Source organism: Astatotilapia calliptera, chromosome 14, assembly GCF_900246225.1.
Source record: "Astatotilapia calliptera chromosome 14, fAstCal1.2, whole genome shotgun sequence".
Taxonomy (NCBI): Eukaryota; Metazoa; Chordata; class Actinopteri; order Cichliformes; family Cichlidae; genus Astatotilapia; species Astatotilapia calliptera.
In genome coordinates, this window is record NC_039315.1 from 14,464,163 (window position 1) to 14,483,039 (window position 18,877).

An 18,877-nucleotide genomic window follows, 5' to 3' on the forward strand; every position below is an offset into this window, starting at 1 on the left:
TCTTAGATAGCAGTGGGTTCTCAGGATCTCCTCTCTGTCTGCACACTGGCTCCTCAGCATGAGAGACAGACGCCACCATTAACAGTTGCAAAAATGCCCATCCCTGCTCTGGCCATCTTTGTGTTGATGTCATTTCTTGAGCTAAACCACTTAGTGGCATTAAAAGTGCCTTGATGAAAATGAAAGAGTTATACTGGTATTTATACCTTTCAGTGCAACATAAGAAATAATACTATAGTGACAGTTTATTCTCCGTAGACCTACATGGTTAGTCAAAAGTAGAGACATGCCCAAATTTGCAATTTAATGTAGTTTCATGTATGTAAAATAATGCTATACATACATATGCCCATTTAAATTTAAAGTAACAATTCAAATAGAACTCCTTACAAATACATATCCACTAAAAATAATTTTTCTAATGTGAAATGTGCAATGATCTCTTCTTATATGGCAATAAAGGTCATATATTTACTTTCTTGGTAAGTCAATATGTTATTAAACAAGTGGATGCATTGGAAACATTATTTACTTTATTTAATAAAGTACTTTTGGGTTAGAGATTTACACAACAACTCACAGTCACCTACTCATGTCTATATTCGCATTGAAGAAGTAATATTTGAAACTATCATCAATCTAATACCAGTCTGATATAATCATTTAAGTAGTCACACTGCACATTACTGAAAGTCAGTCAAATACACTGGGCAAACTAATTCTAGGAGGAGTATTCCAAGTCCAAATTCATTCTTTCACTTTTACATACATAGCTTCTTCTTTCACATACGTGCACTACTGGTAAAACGTTTTAGAAATCAAAGAAATCAAATATTCCTCAGAATGTTATTCCCATATCTGTTGGAGAAGTTCCCATAAATGTGGGGCACTTGTAGGTTGGTTTGTTTTCACTCTTCTGTCCAGTTCATCCCAAACCAGCTCGACTGGGTTTAAGTCTGGAGACTGTGCTTGGCACTCGACGTTTTCAAGCTTACCATCTTTTTCTTTTTTCCTGAGGTAGTTCTGGCATAGATTGGACTTATGTTTTGGGTTATTATCTTGCTATAGGATGAACGCCTGAGCAACTTCTACAGCAACACTCAGAGGGTGTTGCATGGTGCTGCAGAATGCTGTGGTCGGCGTTCACTGTAAAATCTAATTAGTTCACAGAACTAAAAAAAAAAAACAACTATGTAAACTCGTTGCCTCAAAAAATTTAGTAAAGTTTTACTTAAGATGATTAAGCTAGGGCAACTTACCCATTTTGAGTATACTGTACAGCCTCATTAGTTCCCAGAACTCAAAAAAACTATGCAAACTTGTTGCCTCAAAAAAATTGAGTAATATTTACTTAAGATGACTAAGTTAAGGCAATTTATTCACTTTGAGTACAGAGTAAAAACCTATTTAGTTTCCAGGACTCAAAAAAAAAAATATGCAAACTTGTTACCTCAAAAAAACCCAAGTAAAGCTTACTTAAGATGATTGTTAGGACAACTTATTCATTGTAAGTATGCAATATTAAGAATAACTTGATATTTCTGACTTTACAATACTAATTGTTTACCTACTGACAAACATTTCAAGTTCAACTAAATGAAAAAACAATTTGTAGTAACCTGAATATGATTAAAAATAATTAACAACACTTTTTGTAATGATGTTAAAAATCAGCCCAACTTTTATTTTTAAACGCAACAAAGTATAACAGCCAACATACTGGACACTGTTCTCTTGAACAACAAACAATTATATTGCCATCACTGTTATAATCTTACAATGAAACAAAGTCTCAGATGTAATTATTCTGAAACTAAGTTTGGCCTTCCTCAAGTTTGTTTTGTACTTACATTACTTATATAATCAAAATAAAATATATTTGTTGTTTTGTCACAAGTGCAGTCTCTAATTTATTAAACAACACATTTGTTTTTCATTCCAACACATGAGCTGGAATGTTGTAATATTTTAAGGATGGCTTGTTTCCAGTCCAGGCATTATTGCCTGAATTACTATCATGGGTCGAGGTGATCCAAATGTAAGTGCAGAAGAAAGTCTTTATCTTCTGTGAGCAGGAGATATTTTATTTTGTATTCTCACAATCAGTTATTATTGATTATTCCTTTACCATTGTTGAATCTGTTGACAGTATAATCTTTTAATTACACCTGTGTTACTTTGAGCAAATATTAATGCACACTGACTGTTTATATTAATCCGCACTGACTGTTTATATAAAGTTGTTGCACGTTAGAGCAGAGCAGTCACACCATACAGACCCACGAGTCCTGTTGGGCCCTGGCAGGCCTGCGTGTAATTTTGCACGTACGCCGGTCTCTGCTTACATGCACGCACTTATGTAACACACGCACGGTCACCTACACACTTAGTAATAATAGGAGGGTCATCTGAGGACAGTTTTTCTGATAAATACACTTTTACAAAATGCACAATGTAATACACACTTGTTTTTCTCTTAAGAGTAGCAGTTGATGTCTATATAAGGGAAAACTTTGGGATAGGCGGGGAATTGTTATCATTTGAGATCATTTCCAGTAAAGATCCAACTGTGATGTCATAAAGGCAATATAAGGAGACTGATGCTTCAGTTGACGGGAGGATTCGATTGCAAATTGTCTTTTCCCACTCTTGTGCACAGAGTGTAATAAAGATCACTATTTTTGACACCTACTTCGACTTGGGCTTGCTTTCTTCTCTTCCCTAACTCGACCGAACCTTAACAACCTGGTGCCGAAACTCCGGGTGGGGAGGAGTTGCAACCTGCAGCTCGTCGTGGAAGGTGACAAAGGGGGCAAAGGCCAGCAGCCTATCTGAGTGACGCCAGGCGACATAAGAAAAGGTGAGTGCCACCTGTTGATTTTTATCCAAAGGCGCTATATTGGAAGTTAAAACTAAATTTAATTAAATAATATTCACTCAGTCTGGGCTTCTGGCGTTGGTCCATAGTGATCTTGACTAATTAGTTGTAAAATAGGGCATAGTAGTCTGACTAAATTCATTGTTGTTCATTTTGGGGGTGAATTTTGAGTTAAGAAGTTATGTGTTTAAGTTAATATGGTTTAAGGTGTGTGGAAATAAATAAATACGGTTTAAGAGGTTTAAATGTGGGTTGACTGGGAATGCCAGCCAGTCAATCGGTAGTGTAGGGTTAATTTGGTTTTAATAGGGTAGCAGAGACGGTCTCGGGCTTCAGATAATTAAACGGGGGGCTCAGAGCTCACCGTGAGGCTTTTAAACAGGTAAATTCGTTTAGGACTGAGAAGCTAGGCTCTCTAGGAATGCAGTTGTTCAGCGTTTTGGCAGACGCCACATGCAACGGACGCGTTGTTATGGTTAAGCTCGGTTGGCCTACCGAGGGAATTTTGGGACGCCCTTAATGGCCAGGTAATCTATGAGTGATTGCCTTCTACTGCATTGATTGATTAAGAAGGTTAGACCTGGCTGCCTCCTATTTAAACGTCAGGAGCTTGTGAACTTTAAGTATAGCCAAAAGCGTGAGCCAGGATTTCATTGCCTTTCACGCAGCTGGTGGAGTTCCAGGTGTCCGGGCGGGGAAGCAGTTTTAAAGTACTAGAACTTAGTAATGAGGCCGTTTTCAAGGCGGCGTACTTGAAACGGTAATTGATCAGCAAGAGCCGGGCTCTGGGCTGAAAGATGCTTTTAAATTAGTCAAAAATTTAGCAACACCAGCAGAGAAATAGAGAAGTGAGATAAAGTTGTTCTGGCATATGGTGTTTTTTAGGAATTTGAGCGCTACCTTAAGTACAGTGGCAGTGGATGTGGGTTGGAGATGCAATGAGCTTGAACCTGCAGGCGACCATCTTCACTTTCCACACCATCTGTGACGGAGGACTCATCTCTCCTGGTGTCCTGCAAGCAAACAATCATATTCTTTGGAACACGAACTTAATTGCTTTCTTAAAACATTTTTTTTCTGGATTTGGTATAGAACAGACTCCAATTTAGACAATCTCAGGCTCCCTCCCCACCAGAGAGGTGACATTCAATGTCCCACTTGTCAGTCTGGATAGCCTTGACCACCACCCAACATACAATAATGTCATGAAAGCATATTTTTAAAAAGGGCTATGCAAACATGGCCAATAATTTTCATTCTAATGCTCTGCAAAATGACTTGGGCACAAAACAAATTTTGCTGTTAGAAAACCTGCAGACTTCACTATATACAGTGTAGACCCTTATTAAATTCAGTTATTTGCATTCTTTTGGAGGCGAAGAAAGACTCAAGCTCAAAGTGGTCTAACTCAAATAATGATCTTTAATTTTACATTTTCCGGAAAAGGGAGACCGAGCTCATAGAGACACCAGCTCAAGTCTGACTGCGGTAGCAGCCAGCATGGTTATACAGGGAGTGCAGAATTATTAGGCAAATGAGTATTTTGTCCACATCATCCTCTTCATGCATGTTGTCTTACTCCAAGCTGTATAGGCTCGAAAGCCTACTTCCAAAACCATTCAGCTTTGATATAAAGGAGTTTTTTGGGTTCATTGAGAACATGGTTGTTGTTCAATAATAAATTCAGAAATAAAATTATTCCTCAAAAATACAACTTGCCTAATAATTCTGCACTCCCTGTATGTTTAGCTGAGTCACATTTGCAGTAAATGATTTGACCAACTCCCATAGCGTGGCATTTTCAGCAGCAAGCGTTTCCACCTGCTCCTGGCTGAACTCCAGGGATTCTCCCAGAAATTTAAATTCCCAATGTAAAATCTCCACCAGGGACAGCCTCGCATTAAAACTGAACAATCGCTTGTCGATTGACTCCAGGATGTCTGCGATGTCATTGCTGGCAGGCAATGTTGTGCCAGGCAACATGTTTTCGATGACGCCGTCTCAATTTTGTCCGAGGAAGATGCAATCTGGGCCTTCTTCATCACTATGTCCTGGAAGCACCGATCAATGAAATCTTCGAGAGCATCTAAACTCTCCAGGGTGGCCTCCAGGGTGTTGGAGATGATAATACAGATGTGGTTAGCTATATGACAATTGATTAGTATATTGATTAGTATATTTAGTATACTTGAAGTCTAAAGAAACATTTGTTAAATTCTACGCTACCATTCACTTTTTTTGAGTCACTTACCTTTCCCGTCACTTTCGTCACTTACCTCTTGTTCCTCTTTGCTACCAAAAAAACAAACAAACATGTGTATCTAATAAAAGAAAGTATGTGAGAATGAAAAAAAAAAGAATTATGGTACCGGTAAAATTATATTTTTTCTTGTTCAGCAACAGCAGCAATGATATGTCTAAATGAGGCACTAACATAGAAAAATAGAATAAAAACTGAAGTAACACTACATGTTTAGAAGTTTAGGTATATTTCAGACATTAACACCAATACATTTTATTTTTATTTTGTTTACAGTAATTTGAGTTTACAATGGTTTAGTAAGGAGATGTCAATGGTAAGTTGTCATAATGTAAACTACCATATACCACTTTTTTCTGATCCAATACCAAATAAAAGTTTGGCTGGTATTGCTTTTTCCAGTTAATAAAAAAAGTCAAGAGAGGGTTAATTTTCCTCATTTCATTTGCCATGTATCTCATGAGTGTAGCTGCTCTCTAGGAATCATGCAGAAACAGCATTTCTGAAAGCAAAACATACTAATCAAGTTGCATTGCACTTAATAGTAGAATTCAACTATGGCTCTAAATGGCAGCCAAAGAAGGAAGAATTGAGCAGGTTACATATGTTTTCTGAATTTATCTGCAGAACCAATTCAAGTAAATATAAATAAAAAAGCTTCTAACTTTTGAGATAATCAAGAAACCATACCAAGTGACTGCAAGCTAAAGGTTATTGAGCCATACATATAATTATTACTGTGTGTCTTTTTTTTTGGTAAGTAAGTAAGTAAAATCCCATTTTCATACATACAGTTTACAAAGTGACTATGGTGCCTTCTTCCCCATGATATGTTTTTTTGTGTTCTTTTCTGGTTTCAGTAAGATGATATAACATTTGGGTATGAAGATGCAAATTAGCAGTCCAAAACTTGATGCAAGTATAGCAAATATTTCTACAGCAACACTGAACTTCCCAGGGGAGCTAACATATGCTGGGATAAATGTAATCCACACTGCACAGAATATCAGCATGCTGAAAGTGATAAACTTGGCCTCATTGAAATTATCGGGTAGTTTTCGAGCTAAAAATGCAAAAATAAAACATAAAATAGCCAGAAGTCCTATATAACCAAGCACAGCCCAAAAGCCTACAGCTGAGCCTAGAGCACACTCCAGAGTGATCTTGTCTTTGATCTCCTTAAAATTCTTAAATGGAAAAGGAGGAGAAGTTGTTAACCAGATGATACAAATGACAACTTGTATAAGAGTGAATGCTGTAACACAGAGTCTCTGCTGTGTCTGCCCAAACCATTTTTGAACACTACTACCTGGACGTGTAGCTCTGAAGGCCATTAAAACAACTATTGTTTTTCCCAGAAGACAAGAGATACAGAGGACAAAGGTGATGCCAAATGCTACATGGCGGAACATGCAGGACCAATCAGAGGGCTGACCGATGAAGGTCAGAGAACACAGAAAACACAGAATTAGAGAGAAGAGCAGCAGGAAGCTCAGTTCAGAGTTGTTTGCCCTGACAATAGGAGTTTTCCTGTATTTGAAGAAAATGAGTATCACACCGATTGTCATGTATGCCCCAAATACAGATGCTGCAGTGAGCAGTGCTCCCATAATTTCTTCATATGACAGAAACACTGCTTCCTTCTTGATACAGGAATCTCTTCTTTCATTTGACCAAAACTCAGGTAGACATCTCACACAGGTGACAGAATCTGGAAATGAATATTGAAGCAGATGTTACAAGTAGTTACACTCAGTACAATTCCATATGCCCGTGTTTGCATCTACAACATCCATGCAATATCCTACTGATGCTTTACAATATGTTTATTGAGTGAATAAAACTTGCATTCTGTTTTGTGATCAGGTGAGGGTTGACAGATGTGACATCTAGAGTGTCCATCAATATTTGTGATTGTGGCATACTTTCCTTTACATTTTAGAGTAATTTGCATACAATTCTAAATATTTTCCAGAGTGCACAGAATCAGAAAGGAGTGAGTGCAGTTGCCCCCCCGCCCACCCACCTTCTTCAAATCCAACAAAAGTGGTGCCAAATGTATAAGGTATGCGTGTGCTGGTTTGTGCAAAGATTGAAATGAAATATCACCACACCTGTAATGTTGCTGATCTCTCCTTCTGCACATCTTATACAATCATAGCAGCAAACAGGCCTTCCTTTCTGGTGAACCTTATGTGTTCCTGGGGGACATTTTTCATTGCAAACTGACACAGGCACCTGTATGATCATTTAATTGTATAAGGAATTTGACAAAAAAAAATTGTCTATGATCTTCTGTCAAACAATTTACTCATTTTGAAGCATCAAAACCAAAATACTGTGAAAAAAAGTTAAGTGTATATTTCTAAAATGAAAAAAGAAATGAAAACATAAAACATAAAAAAGGAATTTTACCTGTTTTGAGTTTCTTGCCCAAATTAAAGACTGGTTTTGCAGATTTAGCTGTTTTTCTTGAACTAATGATGGATTATAAAGACCAACTGTAACAAACTCTACAATACCATTTTCTCTTGGCTGCCAGTTTATAATTTCATACTTTGCTGCTGGATCTCCATTCTCATTAAAGTAAACCTCATCTCCTTCCTTTGTTGTGAAGTGACTCTTTCGTATCTGTTGTAAAATCTAAGGAATATGACATAGCTTAATTCATTATATGATAAAGATTTTGCACACCTCTTGCTTAAAAAATTTTAAGAATCATTTTTTATTAAAAGTCTTCGTAATAATTTAACTTAATGTGAAAACTGTATTTTAAGCTACTAAAAAGCTCACCATGAATGGGTCTAGCTGCACAGTTTTGTTACATGTTTTATTACAACTGAGGATATTGTGAAGTGCATGGGCCACTGCATACACTCCTTTGTACACATTGTTAAAGATAGGCATGAGAGACATGTCAATGAAGCTATTTTGAACTCCAGTCACATCTTCTTGTCCAGTACACTCTCTTTGAGTGTCTGCTGATGACTTTGACTGCCTAAATTTACAGTTAAATAATGCCTCCCAGAACTCAGTAAACAGCCCATTATTTGATGAATTCAGTGGCTTCTCATCCAGTATGAACTCTCTCAGGCCAGTGACATGTGCTTTAGGAATGGAAAGACCAATGGAACCATCTAGTATGTGATGTATGTCCATTTCTGCTGTTTGTGAATCAAATATCCAAGACTCACTGCCTATCCACTGATACCCAGACAAGTTATGGTACAAGAACTCATGTAGAAGCACATTCAAATCTGCACGGGAAAGGAATGCAACAATCACCCTGGAGGTTGAAGCCTTTATAATGCCAATTATCTCTTGTATTTTGTCAGATGGATCTGTTCTAAAGAAAGATACAGAATACTCCAGACAGATGCCCAGCTGCTGTGCAGTTTCTGTGAATGTGGCCATGCCATTATTTCCATAATCATTACTGGATCTGATAGCTCCAACCCAGGTCCATCCAAAATACTTGACCAAATGGGCCAGGGCTCTGCTCTGGTAGTAGTCACTGGGTATTGTTCTGAGGAAGGATGGGTACTTGGTTTTGTCACTGAGACAAGCACATGTAGCAAAGTGACTGATCTAGAATTAAAAATGAAAAACATATAGATGTGAAAGTCAGAGAATGAGAAAAGATAAAGCTGTTAAAAATAAAACATTCAAATTTACTGCAAAACTCGATTGTAAAAATATGAAAATACTAGTACTCGTACAAATAAACAAAAACAGCTAATCTAAGAGAATTAAACATTTTAAAAAAATATTAAAAGATGAAAATTATATATAAAAATATAAAATTATATATAAAATACCCACCACTGGTACAAAAAAAGGTCCAATGACAGCAGCAACTGCAATGGCTGTAGGAGAGGAAGTCGCTCCTATTATGGCCTGCACATATGCAGCTCTGGTACATGATGTCTTGGAGGGTATGGACACAATTTCATTACCATTAGCCAAAGCTAGTGTAACTCCTGCGCTTCTGGCAACAGATCCACAATTATCATATATTTTATAACCCAGAGAGATTCCTGGCAGTAGGTCTGTACTGTTATTAACCTCCTCAATTGCAAAAAGCATAGCCTGGGCAAACTGCAAATCTCTGAAATTTAAACTTAATTGAGACAATTATTTGCATTGCATCATGTTCCTTAAAACAGACACAAATAATCATGGGTAAATCTTGAAATACAAAGCAAAAGCATTTCAAATTAAAGCATTTAATGAAAGGAAATTAAGTAACTAAAACAAATGAAAATAACTTTTACTCCTCAGTTGTATTTGTAATGAATCCCAACAGATTCCTTAAATGCAAATTGACTTGTAGTGTGTCATTTACCTGATACATTGTAGTGGCAGAGGTTGGTTCATGTAGGTATCCTTTCTGTCTTTCCAGCTTGTGTGAAAAGAGAACATCCCCCCCAGTATAATATCCCCATTCTTAGATAGCAGTGGGTTCTCAGGATCTCCTCTCTGTCTGCACACTGGCTCCTCAGCATGAGAGACAGATGCCACCAACAACAGTTGCAGAAATGCCCATCCCTGCTCTGGCCATCTCTGTGTTGATGTCATTTCTTGAGCTAAACCATTTAGTGGAATGAGAGTACTGCAATGAAGATGAAATACTTAAGCTGTTATTTATACCTTCTGGTGCAGCATAAGAAGTTATCGAATAGTGGCAGTATATTCCCAGTAGATGTACAGGTCCGGCAAAAGGCGAATCATGCCCAAATTTGCATTTAAATGTAGGTTATTATATATGTAAAACAAGGATATACACATTACACATGAAGCAAAATATGAAGCAACAGTGCAAAAAACAATGCATTCGAAATAAATATAAACTAAACAATATTTTTCAGATATCATATTTCTATACAGAAGTCTTAGAGCTCTATTCCACAAGTTACAATAATCTATTCCACATTCACATCTGTGATTCATTGATGTGTTAAGATCTGTCATCACTCTGATATTAAATTAAAGTTGACATGAAATGCTAATGGAAATTTACAGCATGGACCCCTACTTTAAAAGCTGTCATAGATTTACCGCTGTCTTGGAAGTGTGGTTTAACCCTTTAAAGCCGGTCGGAGCGGGCACGCTCCATTTTGCGTAACTATTTTTAAATCCCGGTAGCACTGCAAACACGTAAGCTAGCGCAATAATTTTTTTTGCATATGAAACTGGAGGAGTTGTACATTCATCTTATGCCATCAGCTTGTCCTAGGTCACGGTTTCCTTCCACATAAAGCTTTGCAAAAACTGCATAAAAAGCACTTGCAGCAACAAAGACATAATATTCCAGAAACACGCTTTGCCGATCCGATCAGCTGTTCATAACACTTCCTACGTCCATCAGCGTGAACTAATGTAGTTTTTTACCATCATGAGCCTATACTGGTGTTTTTAAAAGTTATGTTTGACTTTATGACTTTCTGTGTCCTTTCTGGGATGCTTAAGGTTCATATAGCACTGCTGGAAATAGTTTATTTTGATGCATATGCTGTTATTTTGAAAATTTGCATTATAATATTTTCGTTTTTCCTGCAGTATATGAAAATTCGTGTATTTCAAAAATAAAACTATGAAGACACTTAAAATAAATTTCCTGTGGTGGGAAACTAGTTTGTGCAACTTTTTTGTATTTACAGTTTTGAGGGATAAGCCTCTTAAATTTCTCTAACTAGAAATATATGTTAAAAAAACCAAAAGGATTTTCAATTTTTTTGTAGTTTATTGCACTTTTTTGCAATTTATGTAAGTACTATGCACTTAATGCATACATATTATTAAACTTTAGGCTATAATGGTTTTATTGATGTATATGAACTTGAAATGCTCCCAAAAATGGCTCTACAGCATGTAAAAATTTAATATAAGCTCTGGCGGACTTGGTTCTATGGTAGGTCTTAAAGGGTTAAGCTCCATTCCAATTTACTTGGAAGACAGACTCCATTCAGCATCAGCAGCAATGCACCAAATGCTAGACGAACAGCTAACACACCACAAATGCAACTGTACATGATCAGCATTTTAGAAGTATTTTAGACATTTGACACCAACAGATATCTTTGTTTTTACTGTAATTTTTTTCACTAAAAACTTATCTTGTAAAGTACAATATATTATATTTTGTTTTGATCCTATTCCAAGGAAGAGCTTGTTATTGCTATTACCAATATATTAAGAGAAATTTTTTTTTAAACTTTATTTCCTTGATAAAATGGACCAGCGCTCTGTTCTGGTAGTAGTCTTGGCTTTTTGGTACTTGTGTTTTTTTTACGGAGACAAGCGCATGTGGCAAAGTGGCTGATCTAACAGAGTAAAACATTTTTTTTAAATAAAAACAAATGATATCTATATATCCTCTCGCAAGAGGACTGGGAGGTTGTAGGTCCTGCGCAGTATCTTTCCTGTTCCTAGGACTGTGCTCTTCTGGACAGAGATCTCAGATATTGTTCCTGGTATCTGCTGGAGCCACTTGTCTAACCTGCGGGTCACTGCACTGAGTGTTACCATGGTGACCGCTGTTACCTTTCCGATTTCCGAACTGTTGTTGGTGGCATCTGTCTCTCATGCTGAGGAGCCGGTGTGTAGGCAGAGAGGAGATCCTAAAAACCCACTGCTATCTAACAAAGAGGATATTGTATTGGGCATGACTGTCAAGAGGGCCTGTGCCTGCAGAACCAGATATGGAGAAGGTTGAGTTAGTTTCACACAAGTTTTATTTAAGATCATGAACAACAAGAAAAAGTGCATGGTGTGGTGAAGTGAAGGGGTAAAGGCTCCAAAGGTAAACAATTGGGGGAGACTCGTGGCATGGTGGTCTAGCGCTGGTAAATTGTGGACATAGGAGATGGGAATTAGCAGGGACACAAAATGTATCCAGGAGGAAATGAAGGTTAGTGGGATATGCATGGTTTATTTGGCAGGCAGAGGTTTGAAGCTTGCAGAGGGAGATGAAGGTCCCAGAGTCTAGCTGAGTGTGGTGTGTGATGAAATATGCTACCACATCTGTTTTTGCTGCCAGAGATTAATAATAACTTATAATTAGTGCTGTCAATAGATCAAAAAAATAGATGTGTTAAATGCGTTTAAAAAATGTATTGCCTTGACCGTGATGGCAGATTAACTTGCGTTAACATGTTAATTTTGACAACACTACTTGTGATTAAATGTAGAGTGGTCTAAACACATGGTGAGTGAAAAGGGGTGAGATAAGGAGAAACGCTTAGTGTATCATAAGATGCCAAGTCTATTATACCATAAGGGTGTATTCAGAGTCCCCTGATCCAGTCCTAACTGTAAGCTGTGTCAAAAAAGAAAGCCTTAAGCCTTATCTGAAAAGTAGAGAGGGTGTCTGTCCCCAGATCCAAGCTAAGAGCTTTTTCCACAGAAGAGTTTTCAAGGAGAGAGTGTTTTAGATGATGCTAGAGATGAACAAGCATCCGGTTCCATTAGCTTCTGCAATCCAGGGGTCAGAGAAACTTTTTAACAAAAAACATTTTCACATATAAAACATGTACTACTTGAAAGACAAAAAAGATTCATAAACAACAGAACAACAAAATTAAAAACAGTGCCTTAAAGCTCCTCCCATACTACTTTTAATTGGAGATAAATTATCTGAATTTCAGGAGTAGAAACACTCCCCCAAACACGCCCCTTCTGTTTCTTATCTATATATGACCCTCAGTTCTACGAGCTGTTCGTTCTCTTTTTCGTGCGAACAAGGTTAGTTTTTGTCGGTTCTCGTTTTCGTGTGAATACCATTTAAGAAGGTCTTTAACACAGCTTATCTTAAAAGAGTAACATAATTTTATCTGATATCCTTCAGGCGATCCAAGAAACCCAAACACTCTGAATGTCACGGCAGCGGTTCAGAGAGACCGAATGCCCTCTGCCATCCTGGGAAACTTTTTAGCAATTTTTTGTTAGCTTGATCTATTCAGTCATCTTCTCTCCAGTAAATTCAGTTATGAAGTAAGTCCGGCCACTGGCCACCTCCACGAAATTCAGGAAGATCACTCACCAGCAAAGCTCGCAGCTCCACTCACGTTACTCTGAAACTGGCCCACAGGCCGGGTGACTTAGCCGAAAGCCGACAGACATCAGCACCCGACCCAGAAGCCATGCCATTCCTACGCTTCTGTAAGGTCTTCCGAATATGCTGCCGTTAAGGATTCAGACTGGGTTGTAGCCCGGTTTTAACTGCTTCTGTTCACCAGTATTCTAACTTTTGTAGTTTTTTAACCTCGGACTAAATATCAGTCCAAAGTCTTCTTCTGTGCAGAAGCAAAATTGCAGCTCCAAAAGCAAAAGCTACTGCGTACCTTGTAGCTCCACCCACCCATCAGCACCAGGTAGCAGGGGCAAGCTCAGTACTATGCACCTGCACCCCACAACCATTTAATGCACAGCTGGAAAATAGTCGCTAGTTCCATGCTCTACTGCTCCTCCATGCTGTTTATCTCTGCTAAGCATAGGATGTCAGCTTTGATGTTTTCCATCCCTCTTTACGCAAAGTGCAGAAGCAAACTTTGGCATTGTGATGCCAGGTTCTTTCTCTATCTGTCATTCGCAAAATGCAGCAAACTTCCTGCCACCGAGTTGCCAGTTTCTCTGCATTTCTTTTTGCAAAAAGCAGCTGTTAACCCTTCTGGCACTGGGATGCCAGGATCTTTCTCTAGCCCTCATTCACAAACACAGCATCAAGCTTTTCTACCACTGATTTGGCAGTTTCTCTGCATTTATCATTGAAAAATGAAAGGCAGTTCGTCTTGTAATCGGAAGGTTGCCGGTTTGAGCCCCGGCTCTGACAGTCTCGGTCGTTGTGTCCTTGGGTAAGACACTTCACCTGTTGCCTATTGGTGGTGGTCAGAGGACCTGGTGGCGCCAGTGTCCGGCAGCCTCGCCTCTGTCAGTGCGCCCCAGGGCAGCTGTGGCTACAATGTAGCTTGTCATCACCAGTGTGTGAATGGGTGGATGACTGAATGTAGTGTAAAGCGCTTTGGGGTCCATAGTGACTAAGTAAAGCGCTATACAAATACAGGCCATTTACCATTTTACTAAAAGCACTGTCAAACCTAAAATGAGGATGTGGGCCCAGCTAGTGAAATATCCTAGGAACCACAAGTAGCCTTCGGTTTAAGACTGAAATTCTCAGTTAGGGTGATACAGCAGTATGAGTTCTCTAAGATAAGATGGGGCATGATTATTCAAGCCCTTGTAAATGAGGAGAAGGGTTTTAAATTTTATTGTAGAATAGAATAGAGAATAGCCCTTTATTGTTATTTTACATTTACAGTGAAATTATGTGTGTTCCATGCCAAATATGCAAGAATAAAATATAAATTGCAAGACAGCAGAAATAAATAACAAACAGGAGATATACAATCAAGCAGCAGCTTCTGGTCCAGGTTATTCTTCCTCCGGACTCCGAGGAAGTGCAACCACTGTTGGGTCATCATTACAAGGGCGTTTATGTTGTGGGTCTAGGTGAGATCAGCAGAGATGTGGTTGCCCAGAAACCTGAAGATGGAGACAGATTTCACCCGTTCTCCATTAAGTATAAGAGAGGAGTGGACTGTCTGTGCCTCCTGAACTCCGTTATGAGTTCTTTTGTTTTAAGGGCATCTGGCTTCAAATTATTTTCTAAACACCAGCAGGACCGATTTTCTACCTCCGACCTGTACACTGTCTCATCTCTCTGAGAGATGAACCCAACCACTGTGGGCATACTTGACAATGACCCTGGCTGCGTGGGTTGGTGTACAGTCAAATGTGTACAGGGCATAAAGTGGGGGGCTGTGAATACAGCAATATGGAGATCTGGTGCTGAGTGACAGTGGGCGAGGAGTCAGACTGATTGAGGCTGGCTGATTAGAAAGTCTTCTGAAGGTGGTACAGTCTGGTGGTAAGGATGTCTGGGATTGTGGTGTGGAATGCTGAGCTGTAGTCCACAAAGAGCATCTTCATGTAGCTCTTCCTGTTCTCCAAAGGGCCAGTGCTCTGTGAAGGGTGATGGCATCTTCCATTGACAGACTTAGTGAAGGTCTCCATGTCCTGCTGTTCAAAGATGGACCAGTCTGTCAGATCAAAACAGTCCTGTAGCTGGAGGACAGCATCATCTGGCCATGTCTTAATGACCTGGGTGCTTAGAGAACTATTTTCTCTTTGGGGGATGTAGGCAGGGATAAGGAGCAGAGAGAGGTGGTCAGATTGTCTCAGGTTGAGAGAGGGGTGTTGCTCTGTAGGCATGCTTCATGTTAGTACACAAATGGTCCAGTGTTATATCCCCCCTGGTAGGACAATTAACACATGATTTTGGAGAGTACAGATTTAAAACATACCTTATTAAAGTCCCCAGAAACAATATGGGCATCCCCCAGGTTCTCTCTCTGCTGTCTTATACAGTACATACAGTGTACAGGGTGGGCCATTTATATGGATACACCGTAATAAAATGGGAATGGTTGGTGATATTAAAGTCCTGTTTGTGGCACATTAGTATATGTGAGGGGGCAAACTCCTCAAGATGGGTGGTGACCATGGTGGCCATTTAGAAGTCGGCCATCTTGGATACAACTTGTTTTTTCAATAGGAAGACGGCCATGTGACACATCAAACTTATTGGTAATGTCACAAGAAAAACAATGGTGTGCTTGGTTTCAATGTAACGTTATCCTTTCATGAGTTATTTGCAAGTCACAGCCATTGACATGTCGAAGAGGTTAACACGTGAGGAGCAGATCGAAATTGTGTTGATATCTGGTGAACGCAGTAACCGGGTCATTGCAGCAGATTTCAATGCAAGACACCCTACAAGACCACCCATCTCCCATGCTACAGATAGCAAACTGCTTGCTAAGTTTCGTGAAACTGGTTCAGTGTTGGATTTGCCAAAATGTGGACGCAAGAAAACTGTCACTAATGAAGAAACATCAGTGTCTGTCCTAGCTTCATTCAGCAAGAGCCCACAGCGTAGCACTCGCCGCATGTCACTGGAGAGTGGCATTAGTCAAACATCCCTTCGGCAGATATTAGCTACTCACAAATGGCACCCTTACAAACTCCAGCTACTGCAGCATCTCAACGAGGATGACCCAAATCGGTGCACAGAATTTGCAGAATGGGCAAAACAAAAATTGGACTGGACCCTCAGTTCACGCAGAAGATTTTTTTCAGTGATGAGGCAAACTTTTATGTGAATGGTGAAGTTAACAAACAAAACCACTGCTATTGGTCTGACACTAACCCACATTGGATGGATCCCTCCAAGACTGTTGGAACAACAAAAGTGATGGTTTGGTGTGGTATATGGGGTACAACGATAGTGGATCCATTCTTCATCAATGGAAACCTCAAGGCCACTGGATATTTGAAATTGCTACATGATGATGTGTTTCCCTCTTTGTGCACTGAAGCTGGCACATTCCCTGAGTTTTTCCAGCAAGATGGTGCACCACCACATTATGGGTGCCAGGTCCGAGCTTTCCTAGATGAACAGTTTCCTGGAAAGTGGATTGGTCATCGTGGGCCAGTTGAATGGCGCTCAAGGTCTCCCGATCTGACCCCCTTAGACTTTTATCTTTGGGGTCATCTGAAGGCAATTGTCTATGGCGTGAAGATACGAGAGCACCTGAAACTACAGATACTGGATGCCTGTGCTGTCATTTCTCTTACGGTGTTGCTATCAGTGTGTGAAGAGTGAGAGAAGAGGGTTGCATTGACAAACCAACACAATGGACAGCACATTGAACACATTTTATAAGTGGTCAGAAACTTGTAAATAACTCATGAAAGAATAAAGTTATGTTGAAACCAAGCACACCATTGTTTTTCTTGTGACATTACCAATAAGTTTGATGTGTCACATGGCCGTCTTCCTATTGAAAAAACAAGTTGTATCCAAGATGGCCGACTTCTAAATGGCCACCATGGTCACCACCCATCTTGAGGAGTTTGCCCCCTCACATATACTAATGTGCCACAAACAGGACTTTAATATCACCAACCATTCCCATTATTACGGTGTATCCATATAAATGGCCCACCCTGTACATTGTGGGCTATGTCCCTGAAAGACTTTTGGCCACAGTCTTTTGACAAGATGGGTAAGCAGCGACCGAATAGAGAAAGGACACTCCGTCTGAACTGATCGAAGCCCCTCAAGATGGTGCCCACTCCGACTCTGACCCTACTGCCGAATTGGACCCATCCCTTGCCAATGCCTTTAACTTGATGACGGCTAATGTTGTTAAAGTAATTGACGAGAAACTTAGTCCTCTGACCGAGGCTGTTTCTAAGCTCGTGGTGGAACTCCAGTCAGCACATAAAAGGTTGGACAAAGCAGAAGCTAGGGTGCCAGCTGTGGACAGCGTTGCTATTGCTCACGAGCCCCGGATCACCGAGCTTGAAAATCAAGTCAGCGCTCTCATGGAAAGATTGGATGCAGCAGAAAACTACAGCACACGACTGAACGTTCGGCTTGTTGGCCTACCGGAGGACACTGAATCTGCTCATTTGTTTTCACTCTTTCACAGATAAGCAGAGAGTCATGGAAGCGGTGCACCGACTCAGATGGGGGGCTCAAGCTTAATGGCTCAACGGTGTCATTCTACAATGACTTCTCCACGGCGGTGCTGAAGAAGTGAAAGGCCTATGATGCAGTGAAGCTGCTTTTGCGGGAGCGGGGGATACAGTACGCCATGTTCTTTCCGGCGACACTCCAGGTGACACACAACGGCTCAAGGAGGAGATTCTCCACCCCTGGGCAGGTGCAGGATTTCCTGGCTTCCCTACCTGATTGAATCCCTTTCCGTTTGCTTCTTCTTCCACCCATTATTACTGCATCATTGACCTCATCCAGGTCCTGGTTTGGTTCTACTGTTCCCTACACGCTGAATCAGCCAAGCGGCTTGGGCGCTCGGTTTATGAACAGTTGCTCTTTACTTGGAATGTCTAGCTCCAGCACGATGAGCCTAAGTTTTTGTTTTTTTCATATGCGTGGTGTTGTTATGACTAGAAACCAAGTACACCATTGTTTTACCCTGTACATCAATATTAAAATGTATACATATGAGAATGAAAATGTGCAAATATAAAAATTAACATAAAATTATGTAAGAGTAAAAATACGTGTATCTAACAGAAGAAAGAAAAAAAATTCTGGCTTGCATAAAATTACATTTTTTCTTGTTCAGCAATGTGTCTAAATGAGGCATTAACATAGAAAAACAAAGAAGTTAACAGTAAATCAATAAATTGTATTTATTTTTTGTTTACAGTAATTTGTGTTTAAAACGGTTAAATAATGTGCTGAGAACAGCTAGTTATCATCATGTAAGGTACCATATAGCATTTGTTTTCTGATCCAATACCAAGAAAAAGCTTGGCTTTTATTGTTTTATCCCATATATAATAAAAGGAAGAAAGGGTTAACTTTCCTTATTTCATTTGACACGTATCTCATGAATGTAGCTGCTGTCTATGAATCATGCAGAAACAGCATTTCTGAAAGCAAAACATACTAATCAAGTTACATTGCAATTAATACTAGAATTCAACTATGGCTCTACATGGCAGCCTCTTAAAAAAGAAGGGAAAATTGAGCAGATGACATATGCTTTCTGAATTTATCTGCAGTCCCATGTCATTCAAATTTAAATTAGAAAATCCAGACTTTACCATAACGAAATAAATGAAGAAAAATCATAATAAATATATAT

At 39.4% G+C, this 18,877-nt stretch overlaps 1 protein-coding gene across 1 annotated transcript; it reads right to left on the minus strand.

Annotated features, from left to right (window-relative positions):
• Positions 1 to 5,944: 5,944 nt before the first annotated feature.
• LOC113036634 (extracellular calcium-sensing receptor-like) lies at positions 5,945 to 9,583 on the minus strand. The gene is made up of 6 exons (XM_026193050.1): positions 9,484 to 9,583; positions 8,961 to 9,258; positions 7,932 to 8,726; positions 7,554 to 7,781; positions 7,253 to 7,376; positions 5,945 to 6,849 (listed from the first exon to the last, which is right to left on the minus strand). Exons 1-6 carry the CDS (start codon positions 9,558 to 9,560, stop codon positions 5,945 to 5,947), a joined length of 2,427 nt encoding a protein of 808 aa, XP_026048835.1. The 5' UTR covers positions 9,561 to 9,583.
• Between the last annotated feature and the right edge of the window lie 9,294 nt (positions 9,584 to 18,877).